The sequence below is a fragment of the Alosa alosa genome, chromosome 2 (assembly GCF_017589495.1).
Source record: "Alosa alosa isolate M-15738 ecotype Scorff River chromosome 2, AALO_Geno_1.1, whole genome shotgun sequence".
Classification (NCBI taxonomy): Eukaryota; Metazoa; Chordata; class Actinopteri; order Clupeiformes; family Clupeidae; genus Alosa; species Alosa alosa.
Genome location: NC_063190.1, coordinates 3739370 through 3759368, shown reverse-complemented (window position 1 = coordinate 3759368; position 19999 = coordinate 3739370). Strand labels below are relative to the sequence as shown.

At 43.2% G+C, this 19999-nt stretch overlaps 1 protein-coding gene and 1 long non-coding RNA gene across 3 annotated transcripts in view; one reads left to right on the top strand and one right to left on the bottom strand.

The window, feature by feature from the left end:
* Positions 1 to 236: 236 nt before the first annotated feature.
* Positions 237 to 3326, bottom strand: LOC125291131. Its single transcript, XR_007192933.1, has 5 exons — positions 3205 to 3326; positions 2151 to 2259; positions 1853 to 1901; positions 1594 to 1676; positions 237 to 319 (listed from the first exon to the last, which is right to left on the bottom strand). It is a non-coding gene; the product is annotated as an uncharacterized LOC125291131 (long non-coding RNA).
* A 538-nt stretch (positions 3327 to 3864) lies between these two features.
* rabep1 (rabaptin, RAB GTPase binding effector protein 1) overlaps positions 3865 to 19999 on the top strand; it is a 17634-nt gene continuing 1499 nt past the window's right edge. Inside the window, exons 1-16 of one of the 2 annotated variants that reach the window (XM_048270011.1) lie at positions 3865 to 4019; positions 5792 to 5920; positions 6226 to 6429; positions 7877 to 8037; positions 9781 to 9900; positions 10048 to 10183; positions 10440 to 10618; positions 11820 to 11933; positions 12996 to 13475; positions 14062 to 14166; positions 14498 to 14614; positions 14865 to 14963; positions 15629 to 15769; positions 17776 to 17965; positions 19242 to 19253; positions 19998 to 19999. The exon at positions 19998 to 19999 is cut by the window's right edge and continues 54 nt beyond it. In XM_048270011.1, the coding sequence (XP_048125968.1) occupies positions 3974 to 4019; positions 5792 to 5920; positions 6226 to 6429; positions 7877 to 8037; positions 9781 to 9900; positions 10048 to 10183; positions 10440 to 10618; positions 11820 to 11933; positions 12996 to 13475; positions 14062 to 14166; positions 14498 to 14614; positions 14865 to 14963; positions 15629 to 15769; positions 17776 to 17965; positions 19242 to 19253; positions 19998 to 19999 (2235 nt within the window). In that variant the 5' untranslated portion in view covers positions 3865 to 3973. The remainder of the gene's footprint in view (positions 4020 to 5791; positions 5921 to 6225; positions 6430 to 7876; positions 8038 to 9780; positions 9901 to 10047; positions 10184 to 10439; positions 10619 to 11819; positions 11934 to 12995; positions 13476 to 14061; positions 14167 to 14497; positions 14615 to 14864; positions 14964 to 15628; positions 15770 to 17775; positions 17966 to 19241; positions 19254 to 19997) is intronic. The other variant, XM_048270019.1, reaches the window with a different exon arrangement.

Here is a 19999-nt window from a genome sequence, read left to right as displayed (position 1 = left end):
AAAGTAAACTCAACAACTGCATTTTGGCAACAAAAGAAAAGTCAGTCAGTAAGCATTTTAAAACGCTGAAAAAGTGGCTGCTCTTTGTCCGAGGTCTGATCGCCCATCTGTGTGATGGTGGACAGCTAACCTACATCATCGTAATCGCTATCGTATCCTGGAGGTGGCATGACATCGTCGTATTCCTCAGTGGAGGCGTCTTGGTCCTCCAGTGCTTCTTTACTTTTGGGTATGTCTGGTTGGTCATACATCGTCTGTGGTCTCTCATCTTCAACCACTTTCAGATACTCTGGGAGGTCGACCGGCTCGTACTGATTCACTGGCAAAATCAGGACAACAGAAGTGTGTTTTTTGCAAAGTCTTGTGCAAATCCTTATAGTGCTGAGCTTCCATATGAAGCATGCCATTGGATTAATATTCAAAGATACTGAGGGCTCTATTTTGGCGATCTAAAACGCATGGTCACTGGCGAATAGCTTAAATACATTTAGGGGTTAGTACAGTCCACATTCGGGGTGGTTTTGCCATCAAACGTCGGGCACTTGGTGCAAAAAGGTGTGTTTCTTAATCAGTCATGGGTGTGTTTTGGGCGTAACCTTCTTTTAAACCAATAAAAATTACATCTGTCATTCCCTTTAAGCAAGCAGTGCAACTTCAAACAGCGCATTGGTATTTTGATAGTTATAGGTGCTTTTGAAGGAAATCTGTTTGCACACAAGACCTTATGGAACTGGTATTCCACTAAACCATGCTGCACTTGTCTATTATTTTTACTCATAGGCAAAGTGAAACTAACTTCACAGTGGTGTCATAGTCAACGACAAAATGGTTACACAGTTAATTACTTTCACTATTGAAGTCACTGAAAAAATCAACACTTACCCCAATAATGTTTGAATGACTGAATAAAAAACCTAAGGACATTTATCCTGCAGAGGAGTTGCTGCTGACGTCTGGTGACATGCTGTCTTCAGCTGTGCTTCATATGCACGTTTCACTATATAGACCAGGTTTTTCTTGGTCAGTGGCTAAATGCTTTTAAGATAGTGATTTTTAGATAATGCCAGACCACACCTCAGGTCATTATTGCCACACCCCTGGGCGCATTGTTTAATAAAAGAAAAGCGCATGGCGAAAAATGCAAGTGTAAGATAGGAATACACTTTGCGTCGTGATAAAGAATAACTTTGCGCTGCGTTTCTAAACGTCAAAATAGGGCCCTGAGAGGACTGTGAATTGAGTGTGCTCCCTCAGATTATAGACTATGCTATGTTATGCTTGAAATGTACCACAATACATCCAATACGCAACTCTTGTTTTAAATGTCACAGATTATCCAGTATCAATGACAATGCCATAATATGTTCAGTAAAGGCTACTATAGAATACGCATAGCCTATAGATGCAATTTCACTGCAGGAAATAACAACCCCTAACACTAAAATCAACACATTAAAATTGCTTTATGGGCACCTACTTGAGATTAGCTTGCCCTTCATGCTTGATCACATTGCAAATGCACAGTTCTATGATTTTTCAGCCTTTGCAGGTCTTTGATTTGAAAGATTGTACCTCATGAATGTTTTTACTTACCAGAATCTGAGGACTCAAACATGTCTCTGGGTGGTAAAGGAGGAACGTCACTCTCAATATCTCTGGTGTGGTATGGTCGACTACTATATTGCAGAGGGTTTAATTTTCTTTAACTGATTAATTTTCAATACATAATGCAGATGTTAGAAGTAAAAAAATAATGTATTATGTTCTGTATCCAGCCTAGACTTGCAAAAAATGTAGTGTGTAATGTAGAAATCAATTAATTCTGTTTTATTTTTAAGACAAGACAACTTACTCTGCATAGAAGTCTGTTTGAGGGGTTGAGCTTGGTTGATAATTTCCAGCTGTGCCAAATAAGGGAAAATAAGAAAATGTATAATTTGTGAAAAATAAGACATCAATATATGACATTCTTATTGACTAAACAAGATTACAGTTTACTTATTGGTCAAAACATATTATGTGCGCCTTTTAGGAGCTTTTGTGATACAAAAACATACACTGTTAACTGAGATGGCTGAGAAGTAAGAACTCTACTTCTGGAAAGAGTTTACAAACGCTACATGGATTCCAACATGTCTGAACATAAATACCTTTCCAGCTTATACACTTGTTAATAATGATGAATACAAGTACTATGACCAGAGAGGACAAGACCATTCCGACAACAATCCACAACCAGAAGAGACGTAAAGGTTCCATCTTTTTCGTATCACCCAGAAGATGCCAAATGAATGATGCAAAGAGAAAAAGAAAAGAAATGTTAAGTCATCACTCTGGTCATCATGCCTAGATTCATTAGCTAAAATGATTAGCTCAACTGACAGTTAGATGGACTGTGGTGAAGGTACTTCCTCTTTCAAAAAAGCCTTGCACTGTTAAGAAATGAGGTTTTAAATAGAAAAGTCATGCTGTGACCTATTTTTTACAGTCTATGGCTGTGACAGGATATATTTTGAACAAAAGTCAAGTATGTTAAAGATTAGTGAACATACTCTAGTCAAGTTAGCTTGTTAATCCAAGTTAATCCTTTTTTACAGTGCAGTCCTACAATCTAATATCTGAGATGTAGAAATATCACAGGAGACATTCTCAAACTTTTGGACCCATGTGCATTAAAAGTGTCTGTGTCAGCGGTTACACAGAAAACAGCATACAAGCAGACACAGTTCACAACTTTCTTAAAGTGTCTAGTTTATCAGTGAGCAGACATATCCTCATGGTTTCACAGAGTTTTTAATAGACTCTGACATATCTAAATGACTTCCTCTTGCACTCTTTTTCCTCTGACGATTCTGAGCGTGACTATTTTGTTTGGGGCACGGAAAAAATACTTCGCCAGTCATCTGTTATGGAATTAGATAAAGCTCAAATTTCCCATAATTATGTTTCAAAACAGGATTGACAATATCCCAAACTGATTGTTCACTGTTATCTTCAAGATATTTGTAGTCCATAGGCATATGATAAATAAAGTTAACCATTTCAATAACCCTGATTAAGACATTTGACATTTACTTTTCAGTTTGTGAAAGATTTCAGATAAGCCTACTTTTAATTTCTCAAAGTGTAAAACTAAAACTGAATATTTTACAATTCCCCACAAGATATTTGTACTTAAAATAATAAATTTGAATATAATCTTACTTTTTTACTGTGCTCTGGAGAGCCCCACACATTGATATCCCACTGGAAGCTTTCAAGATGAAGTCCTTGATACAAATAGAAAATATTGATATTCCGTGTAGGTTCCTCCTAAGTGTGATGATACTATTTGATGGCAACACTGTAACCATGTAAAGGGAAGTTAAGTCTTATAAGCAATGTTGTGTGGTAGTGGGTGGGTCTCTGTCTCTCTCTCTCTTTCTCTCCGTCTCTCTCTCTCACACACACACATAGCCTACCACATAGATAATAATGAATTTGATTGAGTTGATTTAGAATTTACATATGTGATTCAGTATTTGAATAATCTATAGCCTACTTTTTGTTTAGGCCTACTAGATCAGACAGACTCTTGACAGATGCATACATTTTCAATGTGTTTATTTGAATTAGATGGCCCTGCAATTTTTTGGCAAAATAGGCCATTTGAATTAAGATTTAGAGACATTCACATTTCTCATATAGGCCTCATTTAGAAAAATGTCAACCAATACAGGCAAGCATATTTGCAAGTGAGCTCTGAAATGCACGAGATTTGTTACATGCATTAGCTATATTAATAATAATGCACCATTACAAATGATCCGAAATTGCAATTTATAGTCTTCCGACTCCTCCCTTTTGTTGTTCACACATGCGTGATGAGTACTGTTGCTTCAATGACGTTGTCCAGTCTGTAGTAGTCTGTGCACTGGGGCACTCCTAGCTGTGTACGCTCAAGCCCGGTAATTGCAATCAGCTCCGGGAAACCATGGCCGAACAGGCCCCGGGATCCTCCCGGTCGTCTCACGATGACGGTAAGAATGTCTCTTGAAAAAACGACCAATGTTGGTAACCTAGAGGTATTGTTTGAAGGCCAGCGGCCTATACATCCACGGTCTCGCCCACTGTCATCACTGGGACTGGGTACTGCTGCTAATCCTCAGCCATCACGTCCACTGATTTCAAAGTATATCTACATCCACTTGTCGTACAGCAGCCTTGTGTGAGAAGTTATTTCGCATACATACTTGTTTGCCAACATGTGTAAAATGTAAGTAGCTGCTACGAGTGATCATTTGACTTTATTACACGTGATTGTGCACCCACTATGCATCGTTAGTTAGCTGGGTAGCTTGTTATAGCCCCTTTTGCTAGCTTGGTCTGCTGACCAAGAAGTAACGCAACTAGAAAACGTACAGTAGCTCGCAGCTAAGTAGCAACAATGGATGGATAGCTGTCATGGTGCTTAGTACTTTGACAGCGACAGAAATATCATGGAATCTTATCAGGCGCGCGGTTGTCTTTAGCATCAGAAATGGAGACCTAATATCTTATTTATTTAAATGATAACTGCGTGTGCGCTTGCAATTAGGGCTGCGTCTACAGCAGCGCTGGTTAACTGTTAGCTAACGTTAGCTGATTTACAGTCTGAAAACATACTAAATACTAATTTGGCACGAACTAACGTTATGATCCAGCTAGTTTGTCATATTTCTGTCACGCGATTACGGGGCAGAAAATCTTCGCCATATCATATGCAATTAGAGGCTAACGTTAGCGATCAAAGGTAAGTTGCCGTTGAATTGTTTTGGTTTGGTTTTCATGCAGATTGTCCGAGTAACCGAGAAAGAAGGCTGTATAGAAAACGGGAGAAAGAAAGCCTATTTAACAATCAATGGTTTGTGCAAGAGTTTGCCTAGGACAATTTCATTAGATAACAACAGCTGTGATGAGCCCAGACGTCTCCTTTGCTGAATTCAAGACAAAACCTAGGTCTTGATTCTCCGTCGCGGTAGAAAGCTAGCAGCTACAGCAATAAGATCAGATTGATAAGATATTTATTTTTTTATACGAAGACTAGAAGACAGGTTAAAATCACTGTAGTAGGTGAACACGACCGGGTTTACAATGTATAACAGGCACAGTGCATTAAAAATATACGTTTTGGAAAACTACAGGTGCATGCTTGCTGAAGCTTTGAGGTGAAGTATTAATGTAAACATTTCAAATTTATACAGGCAGGGATTATTTCTTGAAGAACTTTTCTTGAAATCAGAAGCCAGTTATTGGTTGACACAATTTCAGTCAATTTCCTTGATATTAGCCACAATCTATGGTTAAAATCAATGGTTAAACTGACTTTTGTGCAGTGTGTTTTGGAGAAGTATTAAGCGTCCTTGTTGCTTTAACCTGAATTTTCTCTTGTAGATGTTAAATCCACAGTACCATGCCCCAGCTTTTATTGTTTGCTCTGTATCACCTCAGGACATCAATTATTCAGATGATCTGGCCTTGCCTACTTGAAATCTAGTTGCTTACTGGACTACAACAAGTCTGTCTCAAAGGCTTTGTGTAATGGCATACTTTTTACTTTCTTCTCATTATGCAAGACACCACTACTTGTCATTGGAAATAGTCAGGGTTTTGTTTTCTTACTCGGGGACATCTGGACATGAAACCTTTGAACTTGTATGTTTGGCCTAATCCATTTTCCAGTCAAAGACTCAAACTACTGGGTATCTGGTAGAACCTTCAGTACGTCTTGGCTATTTCGGGGTGTTTGTAATGCTGGTGTGTGTTCTTGCAGGGGTTCTCCAGCAGCGAGTGACTGAGCTGGAACACGAGCGAGCTGAGATGCTCAAGCTTAAGCAGCAGCTGGAGATGGAGTTCAACCAGAAGCGAGCCAAGTTTAAGGAGCTCTATCTGTCCAAAGAAGGTGAAGGCCCATACTGCCCCACTGGTTGCACAAGGAGCACTGTTACTTTTCTGTCTTGCAAATCTGTCAAAAAAAACCTCTCCCAACATATTTTGACTGGGATTCTAGGCTCTACATTTCAGGTTATTTTTTAGTGTTTCCTGTGAAAGTGTGTGTTGAGCTACTTTTTTGTAGCAGTCTTTGCAGTGGAGACTGCATGGTTGCAGAAACGACACAAACATGAAACAACATGTTCATGTGCACATGCACATGCATCCTCTGCCGGTCCCTCTGTGTCTCACCCTGGCGTCTGGTCCACTCCACAGAGGAGCTGAAGAGGCAGGCGTCCTCTCTGGAGACCGCACAGGCAGAGCTGCGGCAGGTCCAGACCCAGCTGGCCGAGGAGCGGGCGGAGATGGAGAACATCAAGGCCGTTGCCACGGTCTCCGAGAACACCAAGCAGGAGGCCATCGACCAAGTGAAGCAGCAGTGGCAGGACGAGGTGGCCTCACTGCAGGCCATTATGAAAGGTAAGGTAGCACTCAGAAATAGCTATAGTAGTAAAATATGTTGTGAAATACTTAATCCTATTACTTAAATGACTGTGCAGTGTGTATATTAATGTAGATATTAGTGTGTAGGTACTAGTTGCAGTGAGTACACCTCCCTGTTGACATGTTAAGAGATGTGCTAGCAATTATGCTAGCACCCATGGGTTTCAGCCACCTTGTTAGCATGCCGGCTCAAGCCCAAGGCTGAGCTGTGTAGTCCACTCAACGTAGGTTACACATGCACTGTGTTCACGTTTTTTGTGGTTTGTTTGTTTTTTAACCCTGGTCAACTGTTCCTTTCAGTTGTACCTCACTGGAGGGAAACTTTAGATAAGTCAAGTCAGTGCTTTATACGATTAAACATCGCCTGGAATTTGGTTTAGTGTAAGTCTCGGGACTGAAAACAGAACATCATCAGACAGCACAGCATACACAACTCATACAGGACATACAGCTCTGGAGAAAATGAAGAGACCACTGCACATTTTTCTGATGTCATCCTACGCTTGCTGAGTGACATTCAAATGAGTTGACGGTCATATTCAGAATTAAGAGACCACTGCAATTTTGAATATGACTGTCAACTCTTTCGAATGTCACCAGTGTTTCCCATACATTAACTTATTTGTGGCGGCCCACCACAATATCAACATTGACCATCACACAATGATTTTCCATGTTGTACTGTTTAAATTGAATGGAATTCTTTCATTGTAGAGCTATGTGCACCTTTGCACAGACTCTCCTTGTTTCTCTCTGTCAAACCTACATGCATGTTTAAAGAAAACATTAGCAATCTGGCTAAGACTGGCTAAATTGTGCTTAAATCTGGTTAGCATCATAACCCCGCTGCACTAATTTGTTAAAAACTTTTGCATCCAAGTTAATTCTGCAAACCTACCACCACAAATATAATTCAATTCTGTGGGAAACACTGGTCACTCAGAAACCACCGGATGACATCAGAAAAATATGCAGTGGTCTCTTCATTTCTTCCAGAGCTGTATACACAGAAGACAATACAGCAGTTCAGCACAGGTCTAAATGTAGATCTAGTCCACACAGCCACTTAGACAGTCTGGGGACAAAGCAGTGGCATGCGCGGACATTACAAGCCCTAATTTCATTGTTGGGTGGTGAGCAGAGTCGGGTGGCGCGCATAGTGTCTCGCTCTTGAACTAAATCAATCATGCAGAGTGTAACCATTGCACTGATCCGGCCATATTTGAGTTTATGGTCTTGCTCATGGTACAGTATTAAATTGGCAAAATGACTTTGCCAAGTTATTAAGTTAGCTTCATTTCATGTGCAGCAGACTTTTTCTTGTTGCTTTGCCCATTGCCTGGTGCCAGTTGCCCATCAATGACATTAAGGCCCCTTAAGTGCCTGGTAAAGAACTGTGGGTGTGTGTGGTCACCTTGCGTAGACACGGTGCGGGAGTACGAGGTGCAGTTCCACCAGCGGCTGGAGCAGGAGCGTGCCCAGTGGGCACAGTACCGCGAGACGACGGAGCGGGAGATGGCGGAGCTCAGGCGGCGGCTCTCCGAGGGCCAGGAGGAGGAGAACCTGGAGAACGACATGAAGAAGGTAGATAGAACCGCACGCTCGCTTGTTCGTCACACGCATCAGGCCGCGTCATGTTGGTTTGTGGCACCTATGGGTAATTTGTGAAAGCTCCATCAAAGCTGACAGAGATAATGTTTTAGGTGTGTGAGCGAGGTTTGTGTGGACTTAAATCTGGGATCCTTAAACTGGCCTCTTTAGATGAGAAACTAGTGAACATTGCACTCGTGGGGGCAGGTGACCCTGTCTCCCACACACCATCTGGCGAGTTGCCTTGGGCCCCAAGTTGTGGCATTTGCTGTTTGTATGACTGCGTCACCTGTCAACTTTTACTAAAGGGAACTGGAAAACGATGGGGGTTGAGTGCTTGAGATATCATACAATTAAGTTCTTCTTTCTGCATTAATGTTACTTTCAGTCGTTGTCATGTGCTTTTTCGGTTGCTTGCACTGACACCGGGAGTTGTGGTACCAACTTGGTACTTTAGAGCAAGGTATGGGGGAGTGAGATGTGAGCGCACTACTCATTAAGAATATTTATTGGCTTTTCAAAAAATGACTCATGTCATTTTTTCCCTCTATTCAGTCAAATTTCACTTATTTTCCAAACAATATGTTGACATGTCAGGTCAAGTTGATACCCCATGTCTGATAGATGCTAAAGCGGTCATGTTGATGTTGAAGATGTATGCCATGTGTAGTTAGCCTTATGCCATGTTTGCCTTATGCTATGCTTATGTGGTATAAGTGACAATCCCACTAATCACTTTAACCCACTAACTTTACCTGTTTCTTTGGCACAACTCTACCATACCTGTCCATTTGTGCAAGGGTATGATAAGATAAGAAGTCTAATACAATCTGATGAAATTGCAAGTGATGGTGCAGTAGTATGATAATGGAATAATCCAGCCTTGACCTGTTAGAGGACATTAACCTGGTCTTTTGGAGTAGTTTATGTGTTTAGAACATTTGGAATATTGCATTATGACTCAAAACGCTAGAACTAGCTGACTTCTAGTGGATGGTCCGATTTAGTATTTTGTTCTCATGGCTTCTGGCCTGTTGTTCCTGTTGACGTAATGGTTTTGATCAGTTTTGAAGATGTTTTGCTTGTTCAGTCGTCAGCAACCCTTCGACAGCATCTAATCCACATACCCTCCATTCCTCTGATTATTGTCTCTTGAAACTTTACAACCCTGAAAGACTAGAGGCCATGCGGCTGACCTCAGAATACCACTCCACAGTTTCACCTTCACCATGACCAACTTTTTTAAAACATTTCTGCGTGGGCTTTATGAGTATAATAGTATAGAATATATACTCTTTTGATCCCGTGAGGGAATTTGGTCTCTGCATTTATCCCAATCCGTGAATTAGTGAAACACGCACAACACACAGTGAACACACAGTGAGGTGAAGCACACACTAATCCCGGCGCAGTGAGCTGCCTGCAACAACAGCGGCGCTCGGAGAGCAGTGAGTTTAGGTTCAAGTAGATTTGCCCATTAAAATCAAGACATTTTAACCTGTTTTGCTTACAGAGGAGTGCCTTGGTATTTTTGAAGGATTTTGCTGAACAGTGGAGAAAGTGTTTAAAATGATAGTTTCTTCTGTCCTTTAATGGTGGTAGTTGCTGTTGGGAATGGCACGCCTGAGATGCTGCTGAGTATGATGCGTTCACTGCACACACTGCCTATTCCTTGTGTACGCAGTGAATGCAGCAGTGCTGACGGTGTGACTCTGTCCTGTGTGTGTTTCCCCGAAGGCCCAGGAGGATGCTGAGAAGCTGCGCTCTGTCGTCATGCCGATGGAGCATGAAATAGCGGCTCTGAAGGCCAAGCTGACGACCTCCGAGGACCGCGTGAAGGAACTGGAGGCCTCCAAGGTATAAACAAACAAGTCACTCGAAGGAGATTGACCTCAAAATTTTCACTGCAGGTGTCTGTCGCCAAGATCATAAGTGACGCACTCCGGATTTTTGAAGGGTTGTCAAAATGTCATCTATTTTTTTGTTTGTTGTTTGTCTTTGTAGGTGAAGGAACTGAATCATGTTCTGGAGGCAGAGAAGTCGTGCCGCACTGACTTGGAGATGTATGTGGCAGTCCTCAACACACAGAAGACAGTACTCCAGGAGGATGCAGAGAAAATGCGCAAGGAACTCCACGAAGGTATTTCATTGTAACATGGAGTCTGTGCTAGTATTCCCTACTAACCAAGGGATATCCTGGTGAACCAGCACTGTATCAGTCAATGGCGTGCCAGTCATTGTTTTCCTGTAATTAATTTGTTAAACGCGAGGGCTATCACTGTGAATTGCTTTTGGTTTGGAACTTGAGCGTATGCCAGATGGCAGCCCATTGTAAAGTACCTGAGTGGTGAGCGAGCGAGTTCTCACTGCTGGCTGTTATGTCCGCTCCCTGCCAGTGTGTCACCTGTTGGAGATGGAGCGGCAGCAGCACAATCAGCTAAAGCACACCTGGCAGCGCGCCAACGACCAGTTCCTGGAGTCCCAGCGGCTGCTGATGCGGGACATGCAGCGGATCGAGAGCGTGCTGACCTCAGAGCAGCTGAGGCAGGTGGAGGAGATAAAGAAGCGGGATCAGGTACTGACCTCAGATCAGATCCGATCTTGGGTTTCCGGTCCACTAAAGTTTGCATGCATTCAAATGACTATAAACGGATCCAACGAAATTCTAAAAAAGTTTATGACCCATATCTTGCTTACCCCTCCCTTTGTCTATGTGAACCAGCGGTGCGACTTTGAAACTGTGCAAATTTGCATAAGATTTTTGTTCCACCCTGTCTGTTCTCCTTGATATGACCATAAATGGTTAGTAATAAGCAGGGCGGAGAGTATTTTAACTGGGTCTGCCTGTGTGCCCAATCACATAACTTGAAAACTACTGTTATACTATTGCTATACTTTACTTCCAAAATGTTAAGAAAGGTAGAAGTTCACCATATCTCGGTCCTCCTACATATTTGTCATACGATAGCAGGATTCGTTGGAATTTGATTTGACGTGCTGTATCATTCCTAGATGGAGCAAAGGTCTGCAGCTGCCTGACTTGCCCTTGTTTGATTATGTTTAAAAAAAACCTTATATGCACTCCAGGCTACAGTTATAATTATGTATTGATCGCTATTGATCGACTGTCCAGGGTCAACAGAGAGAGTGCATCTCTGGCATTCTGAGTGCCCTTTGCCAGCAGTGCTTTAGCGCTAAAACAAAGCGAAGGCTATCTTAGTAGCATCTCACGCTGAGACAACAGCCTCACTGAAAGAGCTTGCTGGAGAGAAGACTGCATTTCCCCACTGACCTTCCCTTCCCTTCACATTGGCTGTTGTCTCAAGTGCCCTTCTCCTAAAAGCGCAAACGCTTACAGTTGCATTGCCCACTCAGTGGTCATGCTTGGGTAGAGTTGTCAGTCGGGTAAATTCAATAAAAGCTCATTTCTGAAAATATTTGCCTCAGCACAGCATGGAAAAGTGTCTATGCATGGTCTATAATTGGTAACGATTTGTTAAGTCATCATTCCTGACTTTATTCACATGCACATGCACAAGATGTACACAGAAAAATGAGATTCCAATCAAGAGTAATCAATAATCAATTATAATTATAGCCGGTAGTGTGTATAATGATTTTGTAAGCGTGACCAAAACAGCCAGATTGTTTGGGCAGGACAACTGATTTCTCCGTTTGAAGCCCCCAGAATTATACAAAGCAACTGATGTCTTTTTTCCCCTACAGTGATTTTTGTCTGTGATGTTATGATTATATTTCTTATATTTCTTCTTCAGGAGGACGACGAGAAGGACGAGAAGGAGAGAATCAGCCAGGCGAAGGACGAGGACGACGGGACCGAGCCTGCTGAAGCTGCTGAGGACTCCCTTATGGGTCTGTCTATAGATGAGGTAGGACTCCCTTATGGGCCTGTCTATAGTAGTGTTGTCACGATACCAAAATTAATGTTTCGATACCGATACCAAGTCAAGAATTGGGATTTCGATACTTCTTCGATACTTTTTAAAAAATGTATTTGATTTGGGGGCCCCACCACCTTGACATCATTATCAGTAATATTGAATATACTGTAGTGTGATCATTCACACCAGTGACATCCCAGATTCTGCTTGACTCTCCACACAAACACACATGGAAAATGATGGCTTATGTCATATTTCATATATTCTGCACAATTACTAGTAAATATATTTAGCAATTTGAAAACTATAACTATTTTTAAACTATTACACTTAGGCGTATCTTTAATGTGGTGTGTAGGTCTAATTGAGTGCACATTGGTGATGTGTAGGTGTAATTGAGTGCCTGTCACTTTAAGAGTTACGTGAGAGTAATTGACCTTGTCTCACGGTTTTAGTCTAGTGAATAAAAGTTGCGCATAAGGATATGTGGATGTAATTAATTATGTTTTGTATGTCATTAGATAAAATAAATGTTCAAAAAATGTACAAGTCGAAGAAAATCTTTCTGGGATCATAGAAGAGATAAGTGTCTTGCAATGTTCATTAATGATTTTAGCGAGCAATAATTGTCAAACGTGACCTGAGCTAGCGGGATAGTTAGCAAGGATCTCTCTTCAGATGTAAATGTTTGCCATGGTTGCTTAGCCTATTTCTAAATTACATTAAACCCAAATAGTAGGCCTAAATGACCAAAATCCCACAGCCTAGATAGGTTAGCAACACAAACTTGTGAGATGCAAGTGAGCAAATCAACTTGATATTAGCCTATTATTACACGGCTCTTCATAATGCTGAAGAATGCTCCATTCACTTGAATGGGTCTTCCCAACGTTCGGTGGTCTGCTAATTCTCAGTAACAGACCGTTGCTAAGTTGCTCATTTTAATACATTGTTATTTTAATATATTATAATTATTACCAACAATAATTGGTCCAATAATTACTCATTTAAATGAATAATTATTTGGTATTGACCTTTCCTCTTCCATAGGGTCAGCCCAACCACAGCATTCACAGCTCTTTGCACTCCTTGGACGCAGACACTCCTGGGCGTGCTCCGGGCGGCTCGGACCTGTATCAGGACGGCCTGCGGCGGGTTCAGTCCACCGACAGCCTGGGCTCGTCCGGCGGAGCGACGCTGCAGCAGCACTCGCACGGCCTGGGGGGCTACAACCACAAGGCAAAGTCGGCCAGCCAGCTGGACGAGTCCGACTTCGGGCCGCTGGTGGGCGCCGACTCCTCGGGCAACTTTGATGGCTTCGAGACGGCGTCGATTAGCTCCCTTCAGCCCTCCGCCGGTCACTTCCTGCTCACCAAGGACCAGGAGAAGGCCATCAAGGCCATGACGCCAGAGCAGGAAGAGACGGCGTCAATCCTGTCCAGCATCTCGCACGCGCCCGAGAACGCCTACCTGCCCCCGTCCGGCTACCGACTGGTCAGCGAGAGCGAGTGGAACTTGCTGCAGCAGGAGGTAGAACCCCTTTGAGGACCGTTTGTTATGTTGTTCATGTTCAGTGTAAAAATTAATTACTTTGATAGAAGCCAGTGTGGTTAAAAATGTAGTTCTCTAGTTAAACATGTTAAAAATAAACATGATAAAATGTGGGAATAAACATATGTAAATATGTAATATTATTAATATGTATTATGGTTGGCTAGGAGATGCAGGTTTTTGGTGGGTTGTAGAATGACATGTGTCAGCACTTACACAGTTTGGCCATGTTAGTCCTAGAAAAGTGGTTTGCCTCTTTGACTCCAATGCCAGTTGGGAATAATGGAAGTAGTGTCCTGTAGGAATTGACTAAATTCTTTGCGCTCTTGGGAATGTGATTCTGGTTTTCTCAAATTTATCAAAGTATCCAACAGCAGAAACTCAGATTTGTTCTCTGTTGTCTGTTGCCTGAACCTGTGTGTTGATTTCCACCACTGACGTGTCTGTTGCCTGAACCTGTGTGTTGATTTCCACCACTGACGTGTCTGTTGCCTGAACCTGTGTGTTGATTTCCACCACTGACGTGTCTGTTGCCTGAACCTGTGTGTTGATTTTTGACTTTCAGCTGAAGAACGCCGGGAGGAAGTTGGGCCGTCGGTGTGACATGTGCTCCAATTATGAGAAACAGCTGCAGGTCATCCAGGGTCAGGAGGCCGACACTCGCGATCAGGTCCGCCCAGTTACCTACCTCCCCCCCATTTGACAGCAACTGATCAAGACCCAATGACCCAATGATCTTACATAAAGTGATTTGGGTGCCTTGAAAAGTGCTAAATAAATCCAATGTGTTGTGTATAGTGAATAACTACAGTATATGGGCTTTATTCACTATAACATGCACTATGTAGGGAAAGAGTGGATGTTCTGAACCCAGGAATTGTATTAAGCTCAGTTGTATATGTATGTGTATATAGTGTATGTATATAGTATATGTATTTAGTATATGTATATAGTATACGTATATGTATTTAGTGTATCTCATTGTCGCGTGCTGACTGCAGGTGAAGAAGCTACAGAGCATGCTGCGGCAGGCCAACGACCACCTGGAGAGGACGATGAATGAGAAACAGGAAGTGGAGAAGTCGATGAAGCAGGGCAACGAGGAAACCGCTGCCAAGGTGTGTGTCACCGTTCAGGGGCTTCTCCAAAAGAAATGACAGTGCTCAGTCACCGTGACAACGTTTTGGCAAGCTCATAAAGAATGCAAAGCTCTTGTTTGTAATGTAGCGGAGATGATGCCAGCTACTTGCTCTCTAATCAGTCACTCACTAAACCCTGACCCCCTTTGCAACTTATGTAATACTAAGCCTTAACTTCTCGTGTGTCTGTGTGTGTGTGTGTGTGTGTCTGTGTGTGTGTGTGTGTCAGATATCTGCTCTGAACCAGAAGGTGCAGGAGTCAGAGGTGCTGCTGGACGGTCTGCAGCAGGCCTTCGGTCAGGCCAAGAGGAGCACCCAGGAGCAGATGGTGAGTCCCCACACACTCGGCCCTTCTGCCCCTCATCAGCGCTTGGCTTCTGTCTGTCTGAGGCCCAGGTGTGTCAGAGATTTGTTCACTTCTTCAAACTGTAGTGTCCCAGTGTGGTCATGCCTGGTCAATATGCCTTTGATGATTGTGGTGCATCTCCCCAAGTGGGGAAATGTAGAAGACATCTGTCACCGAATGGAAGCTTATTTTATACTACAGTGGATGAGAGGCCTGCGAGTCATATTTAAAAATATATATATATAAATATATTTTAATTCCAAATGACATGGCTCTTGGCTCTGTGCAATGCCATGCTTGTCAATCTGCTACCGTGTACAATGCCTCAGCAACACTTATTATCATGTCGCATTTCTACAAATGGTTCCTAGATGATTTTTCCATCCTAGCAAAAAACAGTGTGTTCTGTTTTTGCGTTTTTCTTCATTTTCCGTTAGTCTGCATGTCACCCTAGGCTTGATTGGTTTGGGCTTTGTGAAATGTCTGTGGGTCTGTGTGTGTGGGTCTGTGTGTGTGTGTGTGTATACTGTATGTGTTTGTTTTGTGCGTGTGTGTGTGCGTACAGTATATATGTGTTTTTTGTGTGCGTGTGTTTGTGTTTGGGAGCGAGAGACGAGACTCTGACGCTGCTGCGTCCACACACACAGGCTGTGCTGATGCGCTCCAGGGAGCAGGTGGCCGAGGAGCTGAGCCGGCTGCAGAGGGACAACGAGAGCCTGCAGGGCAAACACCGGCTACACCTGGCCCTGCAGCAGCAGCAGGACTTCCAGCTGCCCACCACCACCGAGGTCTGACCCCACAACCCACTTCCTCCGCCCCCACACCTTTATTTCCCCCGTAATTAACGCTCGGGACATGTGTGCTGGTTGTACTGTATGTATTTTCTGTAGTTTTATATTTTCAGTAAGGGTAGTAAAATCTAGTAATCTAGTAGTGGGTGTCGTAGAGTAATAAGAATGAAAGAAGAGGTCAGGTCTGTTGTGGAATCAACTTTGGTACTGCCGCAGGATGTTAGGTGAGTCACTGAATCAGCAGGTAGGCACTAGTGGCGGTCAGTCATGCCTGTAGGGTGTATCACCCACCTCCAGTGAATTTTACTGAGCTAATTTGGGATAATGGTGTCAGACTGGGGTATTGCGCACACAGAGTACAGAAGAGAATAGAAGCGTATGTATGTAACTCTGGAGTAGACGGGGTTGGCGTGTTCCTTTAATGAGGTGCGTATGTATCTAACTCTGGAGTAGACGGGGTTGGCGTGTTTCTTTAATGCCTTTTCCTGTGTGCTTCCACTGAAGATGAATGATTCAACCCAACGACTCGGTTTGATCAATCGCGTCCACTTAGTGTGTCATGAGGGGGTTTTGCAGCTCGCTTTCAAAGAGGAACAGGAAGTGGAAAATGTTCGTGGACTAACTTTGAACCTGTGTGTTGCCCAAGAATGGCATTCAATTGAATCTGAGTTTCCTGAGTATTCACTCTGATGCATGAGAAAACAGAGAAATAGATAGCTACTTCAACTCTTCATTTCTACTTTGTGGTTCACATTGCCTGTAGTGCATGACCGGGTCTGGTTCCAATGCTTCAGTGTTGCTTGGGTATGTCGTATTGGAAGGCTGAATTCTAATCTTTTGTAGAGCTCACATTTTATGGTACCGGTATATACAGTATATTTAAGTGGCAGTATGCTGTGCAATAGTGTCCTTTAAGACCATAGTGCTAGTACAGTTGATAGCCATTGTTGCCTTCCTAGCAATAGATCAGGGGTCATTTCCTGACCAAAGCAGGTCGTGAATTTGTACAGAAGCGTCTGTTCAATGTCTGACCTTTACCGTTCCACGGCGGTTTGATATGTGAGAGCTCGTGAGTGTGTGTATGAAATGTGACCACCCTCATTCTCTACCGGTCCTTTCAACCTGAACACACTCAACGCTCAAGTGTGTCTTTCACTCTCAAATGGCCTCTTCACTTGGAGTCTGTGTGCTGCGGCTACACTGCTGTCTGTTGCACTGGTGACGTGTGACGATGCCTTTCATTTGAGTGGCAGGGTCATAGCAAGTCATCTGTCTGTCAATCTGTTCCCTTATGCTGATGATACCCAAGGCTGTGTTTTGAGCAATGTTGCTGGCTAGTAGGCATCATCCAATCAGAACACGTGGAACTGGTTATGTGGTTGCCCAGCAACATTGCTCAAAAAGTTGCCCCACCTTAATTCTGACAGTTTGCAACAGTACTGATGTTTGTGTTAGATAGATAGGAAGATCTAGTGTTGATGCAAGAGTCAGTCTCTACCAGCATTGACTGCCTTTTGTTGCCTGGTGCACAGCTCTATATGTTAGTCCTGGGTACTGGATCTGACATTACGTCATCATGGTTGACATCATGCTTTTTATGGAAGTGGATTCCTCCTTCAGGTTGTGGTCTGCAGTTTAGAGTTGTTCAGTGTTAGAGTTGTTGATGCTCAGTGTCTCTCTTGCTCGATTGACTAGTTGCATGAAAGGCTCTTAGTGAGCTTGTTTGTTTCCTGTGGAGCCAGGTGTGTTTGAACCTGCCGCTGTTCTGAATGTAATTAGTGTCTACACGGACCTGGTTGGGTGTTGCACCTAGTGAATCAGCACGTTACGATAAAGGACGTATAGACACTAATTACATTCAGAATAGCGGCAGGTTCAAAAACACCACAGGAAACAAACGAGCTCACCGAGAGCCTTTCGTGCAACTAGTCCATTGGTGTCCACTCACACAGTCACTGTTAGTGATTGATACTAGCCTCACGCACCCCACCCACCCACTGTAGGAACTCCAGTCACTGGTGATGCAGTACCGGGAGGACATAGTTTCCGTGCGCACGGCAGCGGAGCACCTGGAGGAGAAGCTGAAGGCGGAGATCCTCTTCCTGAAGGAGCAGATCCAGGCGGAGCAGTGCCTGAAGGAGAACCTGGAGGACACCCTGCAGCTGGAGATCGAGGGATGCAAGGAGGAGATTGGTGAGGACTCCCGCTGGTGCCACCCCCACCCTACACCCCCCCCCCATCCCTCAGGCGTGTGTGTGTGCGCATGTGCGTGGAAGGCTTCTTCTGCACACATACTTAACAAAACCTGAAAATGGGTTACATGTAATTGGAACAACAACACACCCATAATGTAGGGAAGTCTGCAACCATTCTTAACTCATTGAATGCCAAGCTGTTTTCGGAAGCTTTGTCCTAGAGTGCCAGCAATCTAGACCATTGTTGATGATTTTTGTACAGCCACAGCATATTCTGTGTTATAGTTATGAACACATACAATGGCTCGTTTAAAAGGTGATCTTTAAGCTCTCAGTGGGTGCAAACCGTGTATTTCTACACGCCTCTGTTCCTGAGAAATCCAAAGCTAAACAGTGGCTAGTTTTCATCAAAATCGCTGTTTTTTTTCTAGAAATGAAGATATAACGTCTTTCATGAAATATGAAGTGTTACCTGTAAACTTTCCGGGAAGTGATCAGCGAGACCTGGCGAGACTGCCACCTAGTGAGACCCACGAAAATGGCCTGGTTTTGAGATGACGTGCATGCGTCACTGATTCAACCCAAAACGGCAACCGAGTTATGATAAAATGTCCAGATTGTGCGTTTTCATGAGTTTTCGATCGTCATATATTTCATTTCCATTCATCACAGAGTTCCCAAAATCACATATAAGGTGTGTTAGAGTGTCTAGTTTTTAAGAAAAAAAAAGCTAAAAACGTAATATTACGTTTTTGGAACTCAACGAATGGGAAGGAAAAACGTAATATTACATTTTTGGCACTCAATGAGTTAAGTTGGGTGACCACAATCATCAGTTTAAGAAATTCTGCTAGCATTCTGATCTTATCTCTTTGGTCATAGGATGAGGGTTCTAATTTTTCTCATTTTTATGCACTTGCTATGAGCTTCCAGCATGTATACGCATGTACAGGGTGAGGTGTGCAATGAATACACATAGGACATCCTGTTGCTTAGGCAGCCACTCTGCACTGGAAAGCGTTCAGGTGTGCGGGCGCTTTGTGTGCTGAGGGTGGGGATTGGGAGAGCCGTCATCGCTGAGCGCGCTCAGTGCCACCGGATTAGCAGACAGAGTTGTCCAGGTGCATGGGGAATATTCTGAATGCAGTCCTGACTGATTCTGCTAGTCTGCCAGCTTAAAGCCTTTTTCTGTTGCATCCTCACAAAACAACTCTTTCTTTCTCCCCCCCTCCTCCGCCTCTTCTTTTTCTCCTCTGTTGGGGACTTGTGTTCAGACATCTTGGAAGGTATGAAACATCCTGACGGATTTAGGATGTGTGTGTTTGTGTGTGTGTGTGTGTGTATTTGTGCCTTCTACAGAGTAGCACATGCTCATGCTCTTACTAGTCACTGTTTGTGCTCCACTTTTGGATGGATACCACATCATTGGCAAACACTGCTGACACACACACGCACACACACGCACACACACACACTCTGTTAGTCTGCTTGTGTGAGCATTCGTTGCGATTATATTGTGCCAATTTGAAGCATCGTGACGATCACATTTTTGTCATAGCTTTTGACTCGCCATGTTCCATCAGCTACTGACAAATTAGATTGTGTCCATGTCTTTGTCCTCCCCTGTCCACTTGCAGCGTTGCCTTTGTGTGTAGCACGTGTTCCACACTAATGTGAGTCGCACTAATGATTTGTGTCACTACACAGCTATGAGTAGTAACCGATGATGATTAATATGGTACTGACTGATTAATAACTCATTTGCATAACAAAAGTGGTTGCTATGCATCAGATTACTAACTATACTGTGACTCACTGTGGCATAATCATTCTAAATGCAATCCTCTCTGTCTATTTATAAGTGTGAGTATGAGTATGAGTATGGTCTCCCCTGTAGTGACCAAGATGACCGCTGAGAATAAATGATTGATTCTCCTGGTAAATGAGGCACTATCTGCTCCATCTTCACGGCTGCATGTGAGCGCCGACTCCTCTGTAATGATGGTGTGTTTGTGCTTGTTCCCCGTCAGCC